Source organism: Sciurus vulgaris (genome assembly GCF_902686455.1).
Source record: "Sciurus vulgaris genome assembly, chromosome: 5".
Classification (NCBI taxonomy): Eukaryota; Metazoa; Chordata; class Mammalia; order Rodentia; family Sciuridae; genus Sciurus; species Sciurus vulgaris.
The window spans coordinates 18375250-18394537 of record NC_136465.1 but is presented as its reverse complement, the minus strand read 5'-3'; the positions used below and the strand labels follow the sequence as shown (position 1 = coordinate 18394537).

The window sequence follows — 19288 nt, the reverse complement described above, 5'->3', positions numbered from 1 at the left end:
CCTGTTTTAAAAGCCTAAAATATCTAACTTTATTTTGGCCAAATTAAAGGAAAGAAAATTATTAATACATTAGGCAAAAATAATCTGAGTTCAAGGAAGACCAGAGATGAAAAGAAAGAATTTGACATTATACTGTGTAGTTCTAAAAGCCTTACTGGGTTTTTTGGTTTGTTTTGTTTTAATTTAAAAAATTAGATATCATCCATCCATCTAGATGGAAGTGGAGAGTGTTACTGTCAAAAATGTTAAATAACTGATGTATCACTGCAAAAAGAAAATTAAACATGAGATAAATTATTTAAAAATTAGAGCAACAAGAAAGAATATGCCAGTGGGTTAATGCTTTTTTTTTTGCTTTTTGAGAAGGGACGTTAAATGTAATGGTAAAAATTACTGTGAACTCTTGCTCTTATTTCATCTGTTCATGGGAAGATGTTTTTGTTAAGCATTTAATTTAACTTTGTCATTTATCACTTAATAATCAATGCTGTGTAGGAAAGAATTCTAGAATGAGGAACAAGACTGATTTCTTTTGTAACTACATGTGATTATACTATTTTTGGCAAAAATTGTTGGAGAAAATGTACACTTGGATTTGTTGACTCCTTGATGGATTATTCAAATTTTTCATTATATTTTATATTTTTAGTTTTGGAATTGTAACTTTTTGTATTAAACAAAAGTATCTACAGATTAGCTCCCTGTGTTATTGCATTATATTTTGTTTACTAGAGAGAAATAGTTGCTAAGGTATATGCTACCTTGCCTTAAGTTTCATTTTAAATTATGTTGGAATTAAAGCTTATTAAAGCTTAAATTCTCACCAAAATTCTACATTATCTTCTGATTAAATATTGAATTTTTTTATGTTTTTCAGTAATAATTGAATCTATGAGTAACCTACCTCCAGTTAATGAGGAGACTGTAATTTTTAAAAGTGATCGACAAGCAGCAGGAAAGGTTTGTAAAATTCAAATCCTACAAATTGTTTGCCAATTTATTTTTTTTTATTTCCCCTATTGGTGCTAAAAAGAGTTTATTAATTTTAGTAGATGAGAGATCTAGAGCTCTCGTTTTAATACATTCTTGATTTCCTTAAGTACTTTATAAGTCTGTAAATTTTTGCTTTGGTTTAATCTTTGCTCCATAAGTCACAGAATCAACACACATAACATTCTTACCAGATCCTTTGCTAGACAGGAGGTGTACATGCTGAGTATGACACACAGTTCCCTTCCCTCCCAGTTTGCAGAGCTGAGTGAGGAAGACTTTCTCCATAGGTGGTAGTTCTCACTATTGGTTTGTGAATCCCAGTGAGTTTGTGACTCTTAAATCTATTTCAAGTGGGAAAAGATTTCAGGGACACCAGTGAAGTGTCACTGTAAGTACACTCTAGGGAACTATGGATATGTATATTTTTGTAACCACTGTAAGTTTGGGTCCTTTTTAACGTTTTCTTTTTTGAACTGGGGTTTTAACCCAAGGATGTTTCACCTATGAGCTATGTATGTTCCCAGCTCTTTTTATTTTTATTTTGAGACAGGTTCTCACTAAATTGCTTAGGGCCTTCCTAAGTTTCTGAGACTGGCCTTAACTTGGGATCCTCCCATCTCAGCTTCAAGTCACTGGGATTACAGGCATGTGCTGCCATGCCCAGGCCTTTTAACATCTAAGTAGTGCAACAAGCCTGCATGTCCATCCTTAGTGTGGAAAACCACACACTTTACTAATAAACACATAGGCAGTTTTGGCAGTAAGCATAGGACATGAACCTAAGAAAGTTAAGAATATAAGTACTATCAGGCATAGTGGCACATGCCTAAAATCTCAGTGATCCAGAAAGCAGAGGCAGGAGCATCTAAAGTTCAGACTGGACTCAATAACTTATTGAGATCCTCTTTCAAAATTATAGAACAGCTAGAAATGTACCACTGAGTTCAGTTTCCAGCACTGGAAAAAAGATAAATGTAAGTACTAATCAAGAGTTCATTTTTTTTGGCAATAGAGACAGAGTTTTTAATTCACCTCAGTATTTCAGTGAACTAAATAGTCCTTTCCAAATTACATGTGCCAGTAAGTGTGTATTGACAAACCAAAAAACCAGCTGTTCTCTTTGGTGAAATAACTTGTGGTGGTTTAGTTTTTCCCAAATGAGCAATAATTGGGAAATAATGACCTTTTGTTTTCAGTAACTTTTTCTACTGTCCATTCTAACACAACTTAGAAAGCAGTTGGGTATTTATCAGGGTCCTGCCACCTTTCACCACCTGAATGTGTCTTTTAGGTTGACTAGCCAGTTTACCAAAGCAGTGAGCCACCTAATTGCAAAGCAGTTGGTGACAGAACTAATTAGTAAGGAACTAATAATGTTCTTGGCATTTTTTGAGAAAGTTTGTGAGGTGAAAGAGGACTTGTTAGTGTCTAAAGGATGGTGCTGTGACTTTTTATTTTTCTAAGTGGGTCTCAGTGTTTTCAATTAATAGGAAGACATACTGAGGTGTAGTACAAACTCTGCTTACTGCCAACACCTTTGTAAGGGGTTGGAGATAGACTGTTCTGAGGGAGGGTTGAGAAAGAGAAAAGAAATGGGAAATGAGTAGATGATCACACTGTGAGAAACTATCCATGCCCATCAGTCTCCTTCTCTAGGAGAAACCTGTTTTCTTCCCTGGCAAAAACCAAACTTATCTTTCTGCTTGTGAAAAGAGGAGAAGAAGAGTAGAGAGGAGGAGAGGGGAGAAGAGGCTTGGGAAACATATTTCTTGATTTTCGGAAGATGAAGTTATTGAAGCTGAACATTTCCTTAATTTCTTTTATTATGATATTCATGACAGTTGTCTTTTTCTCTTACTAGCTTATTTTAATTTCAAAATACCCAGACACTTTGCTAATTAAAAACTCTAAACTGACATTTAATATCCCTGATATATTTGAATTTTCAGACTTTTTAGTAAGATTAATAATAATCAGCTTGTGTCATTGGTCTTTGAAAGGAGTTGGATAAAAATATAACACTTAAGCCTTTAACTCTAGCTAGATGACATAAACCTCCAGGCAAAAATCACATCTATCTTTAAGTTCTACTTAGGAAGCTTTGTAAATTTGAGAAATGACAAATCATTAAAAAATATTTAATTGTGAATCTGAGCACCTTGAAATGATTTCCCAAAGTAGAGGTGGTGGTAGGAAGGGTTAGAATGTGAAACAAGCCAGTGACCAGAATAAGAAATTGAAGCCCTTTTAGATCATTGGCTATCTTATCTAGATACTAACTCAGCTTTTTACCTTCAGTAGCAAGCCATCGCTCATCCTTCCTTTGTCCTCTGCACTTCAGTAACAACAAGCACAATTGTCCACAGTGATATTTTATGTTCCTTGTAGCCTACCCTTGCCGGTATGGGGGATTGAACCTGTAATCTTGTGCATACTTGGCAAGTGCTCTAGCACTGAACTACATCCCCGCCCTCTTTATTTTGTTCTATTTTATTTTATTTTGAGACAGGGTCGCACGAACTTGCCTAGACTGACCTCAAACCTGAAGTCAGTACTCCTGAGGACTAGTACTCTTGACTAGTCCACCTGACTACCTAGGATTATGGGCATGTGCCACTACACCTAGTTTCTTCATCTTTTTTAAAATACTGACACCTATAAGGGAAATAGAATTATCTCTATTTTAAAACTGAGGAAACTTGCTAAACGGAACAAAATTGACCTTAGAATTCAGGTTCATTTCCTTCCTACCTCCCACTGCCATCCCCACTGATGTCAGGAGGACAAGCTTAGATTTGTATTTCTGCTTTTGCCCTTTGATTCCAGTAATGATTAATTCTCCTTGGTAAGTAGTGAAATCTATTTCCTTCTCCAATGTCATTGGGTAGAGAATTTTTACTGATTTTTTTTAAAGGTAGTTTATATTATAGTCATTGTAGCTAGCATATGATAGGTTCCTAAAGGTCTCTATGTTATATGGATGCAGTGTTGTTTTTTTCCCTCCCTCAGTTCTCTCGGATACTTCAAGTTAACTTGTGATATGATACACATAGTGATTGAAGCAATCACTTGATTTAACTAGTGACTTGGGATACCTTACCTGTCTGCATTCTTTTCATTTTTAATGTGGAGTTTAAAAAGCACAAAATGATTGATACAAGGCAGTTCTAATTCTGAAAGGGAATGAAGATTAATTTCCTCACTTTCATTCACCTTCTCATAGTGTGGTCAAAAGCTAACTCAGTAGAGCAGGCCAGTGGCATTTTAGAAGGCTGTTTGCAGGATGGCAACATGCAGATATTAGCCTTCTGCACATATAGTTCACCAGTGCTATTTCTGGACCTGGAGATTCCTTGATATATTTCTTGTTACTTAGAGAATCTATGACTTAACTAGTCCCTCAAAGACTGACTTGTATGTATATGACATGCTATATGTGGTGGAGAGGTAGAAGAGAGTATAGCTCATTCTCCCTTCTAGAATATTGTCTGTGCATGTCAGTCTGCTGGCTCAGGCAGGCCCTGGCACACTTGCGGGAATTTTGGCCATGCTGCATACAAAATGTCTAAGCCCAGCCTATGCTGCAGAAATGAGAATTTGAGGGACTGCACACACTCCATTATTACTGTGCTTCTCAGCTTTTTCCCAACAGATTCCATGTTATATCTGTACCATGTTAACCTGTGTGACAGAAATCCTTTATATGAACACTTCTGCTACAGAATATATACTATTAACTAAGGTATAAAGCTGCTCAACCACCTCAAAGTAAATGTTTCCATTGTTACTATCCCAAATTTTGCTTTTTTGCACTCTCCTTGCAGTCTATTATTTCTTCTACTTTTATCTCAAGTTAAGTTTTATGGAAACTAAATGGTTCCCAAAGTTGAGTGGAATGACTAAGCAGGGATACAAGTTCCTCATGTAGAACTGTATAAGAAAACATGGGCTGGCCTAAGTTCTGCTGTGTTTAAAGTTTCTCTTCACAGTTTAGCAATTAGATATATCTATACTTTGCAGTTGACAGTTACTTACAATATTATCAAATTCTTCTTTTTTATAATTCTGTTAGCTAAATTGCTTAAGTGGACTTGGCCAAATTTCCTGAGACTGAGGTAGGATTCAGATCAATATTGGTGCATACTACATCTCAATTTCACAACTCAGCTTTCTGTTCCCTGCTGAATATGGTATTATTTCACTTAAAAACTTTACAATGATTCCATTATAGCTGTGGCTCATAATCACTTCAGATCCTAGGAACAGACAGCTAAAAAGTATGCTTTGCTATTGTCTAAGAATTTGAATGTCATTTATATTTTAGTTCAAACCAGACTTTTTATAAACCTGGCATATCCAGTGAAAGCATTTTTAGGTTAAGAAATGGAACCAAAAAACAAGTCCCTGGGAAATAGCCTTTTGTACCAGGTTGCCAACAATGATTATTTACCTTGTGGTGAATTCCTGGCAATCTTCTTTAAAGATATTTTTTTATCTCTATTCAGAATCGGGCTTTTCTGTATTTCTTAAGGGAGTTAAAAAACGTGCGAATTATTTTTAAGACTTTAAGTGAAAGTAAAACAATGAATTTTAATGATATATGTAATATAGGCCAGTAAAATTGATGGTGCCAAACATCTCTCCCATCCTTCCACTTATTTTTATTTGTACTTTTTTAGTATTAGAGATGGAACTGTGGGACCCTTTATACTGACATACACCCTCAGGTCTTTATTTATTTATTTATTTTTTATATTGAGACAGAGTCTAAGTTGCTAAGGCTGTCCTTGAACATGTGATCTTCCTACCTCAGCCTCCCAAGTCGCTGGGATTATAGGTAGGCTTGTGCCACTGTGCCAGCTAGAGGTCTATTGTGTTTATATAAACCCTCTCAAAGCTGATTTCTTGTTTTATTAGATTGTTTTAATTTAAAATTTTTATAAATTCTAAATTATTGATGATAATTCTAGAATACATTGGCATTCTAATTGTTTTTAATGCCACTACTTGTTTGTAGGGTATCATAACCTTGCTATGTTAGGTGTTTTATGCCTTAGTGAAAATGAACAAAAGCTTGTATACTGTGCTGGATATCATAAAATGAGAACACTTAATGTCAAAATCAAAGATGTAGTAAAATACTTTCCAGTCAGTATAACTTGCCCAAGGATTTAGTAATTTACATCAGTAACTTTAATAATTGTCATACTTACGTTTTGATAATTCAGCTTCTTCCAAACCAATTTTTAGCAAGTTTTTTAATTCATAGAGATTTACATATGAAGATGTCTATCATGGCATCATGTCTTATTTTGGACAACTTGGAAGTTGTCAGAATGTACAGTATAAGACAAGTTAATAAATTGTGCTATATAGCCACTAAAATTATCTACTTTACTGCTTTTTAAAAAGTCATGGTTTAATTTTTTTTAAATGTGTAACACTCTGTGGAAACAACAGAATTGATCTTCAGAAGCTTTAGTTTCTCAAATGCAGATAGAATCTTAAGTTCAAAAGTTACAGTTATAATACTTTGTACCTTACAACTTAAATAGACAATAATTTTTAAATTTTATAATTTGCATCTAGAAGGTAACCTACCGAAATGATTTTAATTTGTTAAGGAACAAATGGAATAAATTCATAAGAAGGAAATTTGGGATGAGCTGCATTTACAATCAAAATATGAATTATAATTATTTATGAGTATATAAAAAGGACAAGTATAAGTTCTTATTTTAACAGGTACCAGTGGCATTTTTAAAAAGAAAATAATGCTAACTTTTCAAATCATTTTCCATGTTAAAACAGGCCTTTATATTTCTTCTATTTTGTAGATATTTGAAATATTTGGACCTGTTGCACATCCGTTTTATGTGTTACGGTTTAATTCTTCAGATCATATTGAAAGTAAAGGTATTAAAATAAAGGAGACTATGTATTTTGCTCCATCAATGAAAGACTTCACTCAGTATATATTCACAGAAAAACTAAAACAGTAAGTACTTTATTGACATATTATTCTTCATTTATCTAACTTATTTTAAGAATAATTCCTGTGAATGTTAATTTTTATTGTGAGAAAGAATCTCACTAAGTTGCCCAGGCTGGTGTCAAATTTGAAATACTCCTCCTGTATCTCTGGGATTACAGACATGTGCCACCAAGCCCAGCCCATAATTTAATTTTTTATCTAAACATGGTATATGAGTTCAAGTAGGATAGATTTTTCTATAAAAATATGCTGAGTGCTTTGGGAAAGATGTAATTAAAAATAGTCAAATTAGGAATGGAACAAAAGAAGAGGGAATCTTAAATCCGTAAAGACTTTGCACTTATTTTGACACAAATTTGTTTTAGTTTTAGCTCTCCTATTATTGGAAATTTGAAATACAGGCTATGTATTTTTATAGATGTGATTTTTCAAGGAAATTTAGTCAATGAGTAACTTGGTTCTTCCTCAAAAGTATTCGTCCATGCTGCAAAGCACAAGGTGTCTATTCTACTTCCAAGTTAAATCAAGTCACTGAATTTCTTTAGTTATTTCAGAGGTGAAATTTTTAGTCTTTAATTGATTAAACTTGTGTTTAAGAATCCACATAATCATGTGAAGGGTATTTTGTCCAGTCTCTTCAGATTGTATAAGGTTAACTTTCCTAAATAACTGCTGGCAGGAAAGATGAATTAAATAGACATTAAGTCATAAAGGTTTTAATATGTTTTAAAATAATGCTTTAAATAATTAACATTTCCATCTGCTCTGAATATTAAGATGCTGCTGTGTTTATATCATAATCTTTGCTTTTAACAATAAATATTTTAGCTTAAAACAGATAATTGAAAGGTTTTCTGAAAATGTTTGTTAAATAGGTTTTAAATAATAAGAGTAATCTTTATTCTTAATTTGCAATTCTCCAGGAAAGAAATAAGAATAAACTAAAGCATTGGGAAATTAGTCTGTCCTGCAGAAACCCCATCGCCTGTGCACTTTGGTGTCTCTCTTGGGAACTCTGTGCACTACTTAACTTACCAGCCCAGAGAGGCTAATTCAATTTGAGCTTTCCATATAATGTCTGTTTTGTTAAAAGTATTTCTGGGAATGTTGTCTGATTTTTCCTTTAGTGGATTTTTGATTTCCTGTGTTGATGTACTAGTTGGGGGGACTTTTCCCAATTACATATTTGAACTCCAGGTTAAGGGCATTTCAGGTCATGAAATATCATATATTCAAAAAGGAATACTGGAGCTGTGTTAAATGCACAGATTGTAAAATGACTATTGAATGAATAAATACCTTTTTGAGTGATAAAAATACCTCATATATAATGTCAAAGATCTGAGTCAAATATTTAAAGCAAACTTAATGATGTTCATTTTGTGCCACCGTACTGACATCTATGCATTGATTTTAGTGGGATTAGTTCCTGAGACCCTCACTTATCTAGTTTAAAGCAGTCAGGAAGGACATCTAGTCCTAACACTTTGTAATATTTTAATGTAATTGGATAACTAAGATATGGTCTAAAATCATGAAATTAATAAGATTAAAAAGTTAAGATTTTAAAATGAGATTTAACATATTATAATCATACTATTTATATGTACTTTTCTTTGTGTTATAGAGTTACTTTCCACCAGAAGTAATTAAGTTTCAGCTCCATTTACTCCTTTCACTTATGCCTCTGACTATACTATCCTTAGAATTTTCAGTGTTCTTTCTTCTCCCCAAATTAGTCTTTCTGTCACCCTCCATGCTTTGAGAATCCCTTCTGAAATAAGTCTGGGCTACTTAGAGTGAGTTCAAATGAGGAGAAAAGGATTTATGTCAATAGCTCTAGCATCAGATTCATAAAATCCTGGAAAAGGGAACACCCCATATCTTTGCATCTGTAGCATCCGGAACAGCTTCTGATTGTACTCAATGTTGAACAAACATTTCTTGAGCAGGGTTTTGTGTAAACTTCAGGTATCATGAAGTAAAATCATTTTCATCTGCACACCACAATCTTGGTTTCTCTTCTTAATTCCCTAATCCTAATAGTTATATGGGTCTAAAATTTTGTGTTTTTCTTACGAGATTCTCACATCATTTGAAATAAGGTAAAGGATACATAAATGGTCTTTGGTTTTTTGCTGTTTTCATGTATTGTAAAATTGACAGTTGAGCTCATCTTCTACTTTATTCTCCATACTATTAATGTTATAAGCACTGTTAACAGTATCTGTTTGATAAGTAGTTTTTTGATTTCTGTATTAAAATTCTTTTTTTCAGAGATAGGGGATCAGATGCATCATGGAAGAATGATCAGGAACCACCACCCGATGTAAGTATTAGGCTTCTTATTGAATATTTTACAAAGTTGGCATGATATAGTCTCATACTACATACATATAGTATATACTTCATACTATGTAGTATATATACTACATATAGAATACATAGTTGTAGTATGTATTCTTAATACATACTATTAAGAATAAATATTTCCTCATTTACCTTGTAGTTTCCTATTTTATCAACTATGTTGATAACTGGTAAAGGCATAATTATTATATGTCATTTTTAGAAGTTTTTATTTTTCGTAAATTTTAATTATTTTAGTAAATTTATCAATTGTGACATGAAAATATTTATTATGAAGCTTTTAATAATATGCTGCCCTTCATATAAAATCATTAGAGGCTACCTACCTCCCCAGATTTGCAGCATAATTACCTTCCTGAATCAAGATTCCCTTGATTTATATTTTTATATCCATTCCAGCAAGGCATGGGAAAATGGGTTGATAATCTAGTCTATTTAGAGATATGGAATTAATTTGGGAATAATATGAAAATGAATTAATTATTTAGTAGAATTATTTGGTTTGGCTTTCCATAAAGATGTTAAAGTAGATTTTCTTGTGCTCAGTTCTGAAGTTTTTCAGTACTGTTGATTTTTGTTATTTGCAGATTCAAATGATCAATTTAGATATTCTCAAACAATGCCAAGATCAAGGTGTATATTAACTTCTAATTTCTAATTTTGTTGAGGTATAAATTAGGTTTATACCTACATAGAGAATTTTATACAGGTATGAGTCACTTGACTAGGGAATAATCTTAGCACATTATCTGCATTGAAATGGGATTATGTTTTCTAGTTAAGGTGTATACATGTGATTCTTATTAAGAAGGCTCTGTACATTCAACAGTTCACTTGTTAGGTTTAGAGCATTTTATTACTCAAATTCTGTTTTGAAGATTGAATCAGATCTTGAAATGTATCTCTTGTGAAATCCAGATATTCTAATACATCCCTGTTGTTTCAGACCTAAGCATTAAAGTTACTAATTCTGATAATGTTAAATGCTTATGATATTGGTTTCATAATAGGTTAATTATAAAATTAAATCCCATGTGCTTCATGATGTTTGTTTTGTCCAGGTGGCAGACTAGATAACAAACTGTTTGGGATTTAATTTTATAACATTTGTTGATGACATTTTGTAGTTCAGAATTATTGCCTGATACTGATTGTAGATTAGGGTTTTTGAGACTTAATCTAAAAATAAATTCCGTGTCATGAAAATAGAAAGCTTGTATATAAAAGAAAATTAGAGAAATAATGAGCACACTGTGAAAATGTTGGGGATGCATTAAGGTCCTAAAAATTACTTAGGAATGCATCTGATTTATATCCATTTCTAACAAATATGAAATTTGTAGCTGAATAAATTTTTAATGGATGTAAATTTGAAAACCAGAAAAAGTAAATCTTAGCAAAATTTTATCAAAGTTATCTCTGAAATAAACTATTCCCAATTAAAATTCTTTACTTCTTCCCTCTTGCTTTGCATTGATCCATAGGTATTTTAAATGGCATAATAATGTTTTTATTAACTTTTCTAATTTCATCTTCTTTGATTTCACTGCATAAACAGCTTTCACTTTGTCTTACAGAATCATTTTGACTTTTTGTACACACAATGTACTTCAATGACTGTGCTAACTCATGAGATATTTATCTTGGGCTTTTTTCTTTTTTTAACCAAGAAATCTTTCTTACCTTTTTTTTCTCCTTTTTATCCAACCCCATACTCTTTAAAGCACTAAGTCATAATACTTACTCATTGTATTGCTGGTTTATCTGTTTTCTCATTTGACTGAATAGTTTCAAAGAAAAAAAAATGACTTCCATCTGATCTCAATACTTTCTTGTGTCTGGTGGAAGACAGAGTTTAAAAATCTTAATACATTAAGATCCTTAATAAAAAAAAATCACTCATTTGAAAGTACTAAAATTTAGTTGATGTGTTTGAATTTGATTATGGTAGGTATATGGTCTATAGGAATATTAGAACTTAGGTCTTGTAGTTATATATCTGGTTATGAAAACCTTTCCTGCAGTCCTATCTACATAACATCCCCATGATTTTTATACCCTTACTTTGCCTTTTTTTAAAATTTTCGGCTTATTATTTCTCTGAAATTATATTATAAAAAGATTTAATACCATAAACCTGTAAAGAGTTTAGAATGAGACATATAACGGGTATGTGTGTGTTTTTAAATAAATGAGTTACAAAACAGCCTTATGTTTATATTGGATCTGATGTGTGAAATTTGCTTAGTCTTGACTAATCATTATCTTGGCATCCTTTGACAACTGGCATTGTGATCAATCTTCAGTGTAGGCTGGAGGTCAGACTTCTAGCCAGGGAATACCCACATCTGAATATGTAAAGTTACCTATCTAAAACTTTCTAGGAATTAAACAGACCTGAACGAACAGCCTACCCTTGAGTACTCAACTCAATTAATGGCATGTATTAGTGAAGAATCATTAGGCAATTGTAAAAACAAAACAAAAACTTAGTTTTTACCATGTCTAATTAATTGAGATAGCATTGGATAATATGAAGTACTGAAAGGAGAAAATTGTTTTCAAGGTCACTTGGTAAATAATAGGTTTTATAGGTTTGTTCTCAGTCTCTTAAGTATGAATTGACAAACCTGTGTGATATAAATCTATACTTTTATCTGCAAGGCCTTAGATTTCAGTGATGATGAAAAAGAGAAAGAAGCCAAACAGAGAAAAAAATCTCAGATTCAAGGCCGGAAAAAACTCAAATCTGAATTTAATGAGCCAGGTGAGTGACTATAGTATATAGTCTTTCTTTTCCTTCATTTAGATCTGTATAGGTTTATCAGTAATAAAACTGAAGGAAACTTCTGTGTTCTGTGTTACTTCCTGGCATCCAGGAACCATCAGACAAGTCGTACAGTTCAGCATGGGATATGGGTGGGAGAGAGTCACAAGGGGAATAGTCAATGATAGCTTTTTAAAATTAAAGTTTTAGTGATATAAGAACTAGTAGGAGATACGCTTTATACATTTTACCCAGTATCCTCCAGTTGTCACATCTTGCAAAACTTGGTTGTTTAGTATCACAGCCAGAAATTTTGACATTGATGCAATCAGTATACATAACATTTCCATCACCAGCAAGCTCCCTTATGTTTTATTTTATTTTATTTTTTATTTTTACAGACTGCATTTTGATTCATTGTGCACAAACAGGGTACATATCTTCATTTCTGTGGTTGTGCACAATGTAGATTCATACCATTCATGTAATCATACATGTACATAGGGTAATGCTGTTTGTCTCATTCTATCATCTTTCATACCCCTGTTGCCTTCTCCCTCTCATTTCCCTCTACGTAATTTAAAGTTCCTCCATTCTTCTCTCACCCCCTCACCCTGCACCCCCATTATATATGATCATCCCCTTATTGGGGAATTTTTTATAGTCATGTTCGTTTCCTTCTATCTCACTTCCTCAAGTCATACCACTTGTCTATTATCCCTTTCTCTCTAAAATACAGTGTCATTTCAAGAACATTAGGTAAATGGAGCCATGTAACATGTTAAAATTAGGGATTTACTTTTGCCACTGACTGTAATTTTCTTGAGATCCATCCAGGTTGTTATGTGTACTATGATAGATATACTTAGTAGATCTTTCCTTTTCATTGCAGAGTACTGTTCCATGTTGGGACTGTACCACAGGTTGTTGAGCTATTCATCCATTAAAGGATATCTGAGTTGTTTTCATTTTATGTTCATTAGGGACAAAGCTGCTATAATTTGTGTACAGGGTTTTGTGAGAAAACATTTTCATTCCTCTGGGACAAGAATATAATTGCTAAGTTATATGATAGTTGCATTGCATGCTGAGTTTCTTAAAACATCATACTTTTTTTGGTTTGGTGGTACCATTTTAAATTCTCATCAGTAGTAACAGTGGTGACTCAGTTTTTCTGCATTCTCACCAACATTTAGTGTTGTCATTTTTTATTTTCGGTTTAAATGATCACTTATTGTGGTTTTAATTTGCCTTTTCCTAATGGCTAATAATGTCAACCATTTTTTTTTTTGTCGTCATTTTTTACTATATTCCCTCTTTGGTGATAATGTTTGTTCATATTTTTCTCCATTTCTAATTGTATTTCTATTATTTTCCTTTTGAATTATTTGAGTTATTTTAAAATAATTTCTAGATTTCAGTCCTGTAACAGATATGTGACTTATATATAGTTTCTTCAATTTGTAGCTTATCTTTTCATCCTCTTTACAAAACAAAAGTTTTCAGTTTTAAGGAAGCCAAATTTATCAACTTTCCTTTTATGAAGTCTAGTAACTTTTTGCCTAATCATAGATAGTAAAGATTTTCTCTTTTTTCTTCTCAAAAGTTTTATAATCTTCTGCTTCATATTTTATACTCATGATTCATTTTGTGTTAAATTTTCAATAGGATAAGAGATTCTGATTGGTGTTGACTCTCTTGCTTATGGATGTCTAATTGTTTCTTCACTGTTGAAAAACTGTGATACTCCAATTAATTCCTTTTGAAGTTTGTCAGAAATCAGTTGACTATATTTGTGTTGATCTATTTTTGGTTTCTCTGTTCTGTTCCATAACTTATGTTTCTTTATGACAGTTTTGATTATTTTAGTTATATACTAAGTCTTGAAATAGAGTAGAGAGACACCTCCTACTCTATTCCTATTTTTCAAATGGTTTTAGCTATTCTAGGTCATTTGCCTATCCTTACAAATTTTAGAATAATTTTCTCTGTATTGACAAAAAATCTTACTGGAATTATGATAGGAATTGTAGTAAATCAGTTTATTAATTTTGACAGAATTATCATCTTGACTGCTAACATTCCATGAACATGGTACACCCCTTCATTTATTTAGAACATGTTTGATTTCTTTTAAGCAGCATTTTGTAGTTTTCAGAACATAAGTCTAATACATTTTTCCAGTTGATTTTCTTGAGTATTTCCCACTTTGTCTTCTAGTTCAATTATATTTCTTTGTTCCCTCTATTCTCTTGTTGACCCCATCCATCAATTTTTTAAGACTTTCTTTTTTTTATACATCAGTATTATGTTCATAACAAACTTGATTATGAATAAGGCTGATAGACACATCTGTGTTCAAGGTTGTTGTGTGTGTGAATATGTTTTCAACTAATTTGAGTAAATACCAAGAAGCAAGATTGCTGTATCATGTTTTTCATAATCTTAGTTATAAAAAAAATTTCCAAACTGTTTTCCATAGTGACTGTACTGTTTTACTTTCCTATCAGCAATGGATGGGAGTTCCTATTGCTTCACATACTTGCCAGCATTTGCTCTCAGTGTTTTGGACTTTGAAAATTCTAATAGGTGTGTAGTGGTTATCTCATTGTTTTAATTTGCATTTCCCTGATGACATGTAACAGTATCCTTTCATTTCTTATTTGCCAGTGTAATATCTTTGGTGAGGTATCTGTTAAGGTGTTTGGCCCATTTTTTAATCAGATTCTTTTCTTATCGTTGAGTTTTAAGAATTTTTTGGTATATTTTTAATAGTAGTTTTTTTTTTTAATCAGCTCTATCTGCAAATATTTTCTCCTAGTCTAGCTTTTTACATCATTTTCTTGACAGTGTATTTCAGAGACCAGAAAAATATAATTGATGATTTTTTTTTTTTTTCATATATCTTTGGTGTACTATCTAGAAAGTTGCTATGCACTCAAGGTCATCTAAATTTTCTCCTATATCATCTTTTAGGAGTTTTATAATAATTTGCATTTTACATTTAGGTCTGTGATAACCTTTTGAGTTAATTCTTATGAAGGGTAAGGTTTCTGTCTGGAATCTTTTTCTTTTCTTTCTTTTGTTTTTTTTCAAAGGATGTCCAATTGTTTCATCACCAATTGCCTTTGGGCCATTAGAGTACCTTTGCTCTATTGTCAAGAATTAGCTGAGTGTATTTATGCAGGTCTGTTTGTAGACTCTCTGTTCGGTCTCACTGATCTGTTTGTTCTTTCACCACAGCACATGGTTGTGTCTGCTACAGGTTCATAGTAACTCTTGAAGCTGGGTAGTGACAGTCCTCTAATATTATTCTTCTACTTTAATATTGTTCACTTGAGTTTTTATTTTGGTTATTATAATGTTTGTATCTAAAATATCTATTTGTTTCTTGACTTTATATCTTTGATTTTTATCTGAGATTTTTTAATTTTCATTTTTTAAAGGTATTCATAACATTTCTTGCTGAAGCATTTCTGTGACTGTATTATCTTTCTTAATTCTAATATCGTTGTATTGCTCTGGCTGATTTTTCCTTTTCATTGAGTTTGAAATTTTCCTATTTTTCTTAATGATGAGTTAACTTTTTATTGAAGTTTGGGAATATTGGGTATTATGAGACTTTGGATCTTATGTAAATCTTCCATTTCAGCCCACATTTGTGTGTTTTTCAAATACTATTCCGGTAGGGAAAGGATGTAGACAGAGCAAAGCCCAGGTTTTCCTCTTAACCTCTGTTGGCACTCAGATATAAAAGGGTGCCTCATTACTGTTGGACAAGGGTGAAGTTCTGACTCCCCACTAGGTCTTCTCTAGTGCCTGGTAGGAATACGGGTATGTTGCCACTGACACCAGTAAAGCATGACCTTGTTCCCACTGGGCAGAATAAAAGTCCTGCTCCTGGGTCCTCTCCTGTACCACCTCAGTGCACAAAGGGAAGAACACAGTGTTGCTGCTGGGGAGGTGGAAGTTTTGGTTGTGTGTGTGCTCTCCACTGTCCTTGTGAGGAGGTCTTGTTACCACTGCCACGCTCACCCTGACCTGACCCTGTGCTGGCAGGATGGTTGGGTGTTTCATTACAGGTGGTCAGGGGAGAAGTCTTTGAGAGTGTAGGTGGGGATGGTACTGCAGTTGTTCCTGTGGTGTTTGACTGGGACACTGTCTTCAGTGTTTTCTCTCTTGCCTTTTCCCAATCCTTTGACTTTTATGTTTTGCCTTTTTATTTTATTTAAAATTGACAACTTCAAACTTTACATTTTTTTTAACTGCCGTATTTTGGTAATTTTTAGAAAGCCATCATTGAAATTTCAAACAGTGCTCTTTGATATATTATACTTACTTTTAATTTTGGTTTTATGTATTTTTCCCCCCTCAAAGGTGAAGATTTTGCTGAAGTTCATCAGAATTGGAATGCTTATAGTCCTTCTTCAGAACACTCAAAAGGATATCGCAACAGGGAATTCACACGAGGATTTTCTAGGGGTAGATACCCTCGATCTTGCCACAGCAGGCCTCCAGCTCAGCAGTTTTATAACTCAGAACATATGGTATCTCAGGAGACTTTGGGATTTCCACCTCAGAGACAAGATAACCCTATTATGCCACAGTACCCTCTTCCTCCTCCAGTGTTTGACATGCATAACTTTCCCCTCCCTCCACCACCACCGCCCGCATCTGTAAACATGGGCTGGCCTGCACCTAACATGGCGCCTCATCCACTGCTTAACTTACCATACTCCCTGCCTCCGCCTCCCCCTCCCCCTCCACTCCCTCCCCCTCCCTCTCCTGGAGATAGTAATTCTCATTTTGGATCTTACTATTAAGTGCATGTATGCATTTCCAGTGAAATGTAGACTTCCATATTACATGCTAAGGGTTTTTTTTTTTTTTTTTTAAGGAAAAGAAAGCGATAATGGAACTAGATTTTTTAAAGCACTGTAAAATACTAAATGTTTCAGTTGTAAGTTGATATATATTTGTAACATGAAATTGTATTCATTTGAAATTTTCAGCTTAACTACTTGGGAAAATCCAATTATGTAATATGTAATTAAAACTTTGAATCATGCTTTCCTCCACCGAATAAACAATATATATAGTCTTGGATATAGAGTAGATTTCATCATGCATTGAAATATACTGAACACTGATTGCCTTTTTTGGTATAGTCTGAAAATAAGATGTTGAAGTCCTATTGAGAGTCTTTAAAATAAACTATTTTTATAAACTTATACTTTTGGAATTGATTTTGATTTTAAATGAAATTTAGCAGTAATTGTTTAATTTTTTAAAGCAATTGAGTATATAGAGGAGGAGAATATATCTTGGCAGAAGCTCTGACTATAAAGTGACTGTTTATTAATTATGCATAGGCAAGCTTTCATTATCTATGCAGATTTCTATTCAGAAGGTTTTTACTATTTAATCACTTCACATTAAGATGTATTTAGGGATTATATCTTCCATATCTTTCTCCCAGATTCTCACATGCCTGGCACAGATTAGGTGCTTGATAAATATTTATTGAATGACTGAATGAGTTTAGAGTTTTTAATTAAATAAGCAGTGGCTATTACTTTACATCAAGTGTAAATGTATAGGAAATGATGGGATTTTAGAGCTAAATTAGTCTAAACTATTTCTTATTTAATAAATGAGCCTAACTAAGGGTTTCAAAAGGCTCGGTAATTTAAGGTCGTTTAGCTACCAAGATAGCAAGGAGTCGAACCTAGGTTTTTTCCTCAGGCTAGCACTTTCACTAAATTGATAACTTTCCAATATTTTTATTCCTTAACATAGAAAATATTTGTATGACACATGGGCGTGGTCTGAAGACCACTTATCACAAACCCGTGACGTGAACTCATGTTGCATTGAGGTCCCACCTTTCCCTGTAAACTGAGGGAACTCCGCAGGATTCTTAGCGCATAAGTTGAGAAGCACCACCTTCGTGTGCTTGGACTTTATCCTGTATGTGCCATTCTCATTTTTCTCTCTTAAAATGTTTTTGCAGCTTTTCTTTAGAAGTTTGCTTTACAGTTTATGACATTTTCTTTTTCTAGTTGGTAGAATATGTCTGATTGTAGAAGTAAATGTAATTATATCTAAAAGCACTAAAAGAAAACCCTTTTCTACAAGAATGGGAAGAATACAAGATGGTAAGTCACTAAGTGGTTGTAGTCACTGAAGCATTTAAAAAATCAATTTCTGTACCTTGGGTATACCTCAGATGCTTGTATCTGAGAACATTTAATATCTAAAGAAACAGAACTAAATTATTCTGTTGAACCCATGTTTTCATTTAACCACTTAGACCCAATTTGCCTTTCTTCCTGTAATTGATTCAGGGTTTTTGAAACTTTGAGGTGTCTAGAAATACCTGAATAGTTTGTTAAAAATAACATTCTTATACTTTATCTCCAGCTTTGAATTTAGTAGATAATAAACCTGGTGGATGATTTCAGGAATTTATTCTTTTTTGCAAATATTTCAGTATAAATTTATACTCCTAACTCCTTGCCCATTCTCTTTGGAACTTCTTTGAGTTCTGTTTGGCTAACAGTAGAGATGTGGGTTTTGTGGTGACGAAAAGAGAACTTAAACCACAGCCAAAAAAAAAAAAAATTGTGACCTTGGTTCTCTTTTGTCAGCTACTTTTGTCTTTGAATCTAACTATTATGATTTACTATGATTTTAATATTTCCCTCCCAAAATTCATATGTTTAAGCTTAATCCCCATTGTAGCAGTAATAAGAGGTTAGACCTCTGGAGATATGATCATGAAGGCTTCACTCATTAGCAGATTAGTACTTTATGAAAGATTGGAAGACTAAGGGCTACCTCAGTTGTCTTGTGCTCTTTGATTTCTCCCACTGTGTGAGGACCCCCTGAGAAGGATGTGGCAACAAGGCACCACCTTAGAAGCAGAGCACCCCTCACTAGACACCAGAGAGGCTGATACCTACCTCCCTGCCTTCCCTACCTGAAAACAGTGAATTTCTATTACTTATAAATTACCCAGACTCTGGATTTTGTTAGAGCAGCACAAACACACCAACTGCCTAAGCTAATATTTTTTAAAATTAAGATGAATAACTTCCTTTCTTTTGTAGAAGAGATAGGCCCATAGAAACTTACTAGAAAATAGTAAGGCAGTTTGAGAA

At 33.2% G+C, this 19288-nt stretch overlaps 1 protein-coding gene across 1 annotated transcript in view; it reads left to right on the top strand.

The window, feature by feature from the left end:
* NAF1 (nuclear assembly factor 1 ribonucleoprotein) overlaps positions 1 to 19040 on the top strand; it is a 40479-nt gene extending 21439 nt beyond the window's left edge. Inside the window, exons 4-8 of the mRNA XM_079143359.1 lie at positions 878 to 960; positions 6831 to 6991; positions 9266 to 9317; positions 12023 to 12125; positions 16503 to 19040. Of these exons, the coding sequence (XP_078999485.1) occupies positions 878 to 960; positions 6831 to 6991; positions 9266 to 9317; positions 12023 to 12125; positions 16503 to 16948 (845 nt within the window). The 3' untranslated portion in view covers positions 16949 to 19040. The remainder of the gene's footprint in view (positions 1 to 877; positions 961 to 6830; positions 6992 to 9265; positions 9318 to 12022; positions 12126 to 16502) is intronic.
* Positions 19041 to 19288: the final 248 nt, after the last annotated feature.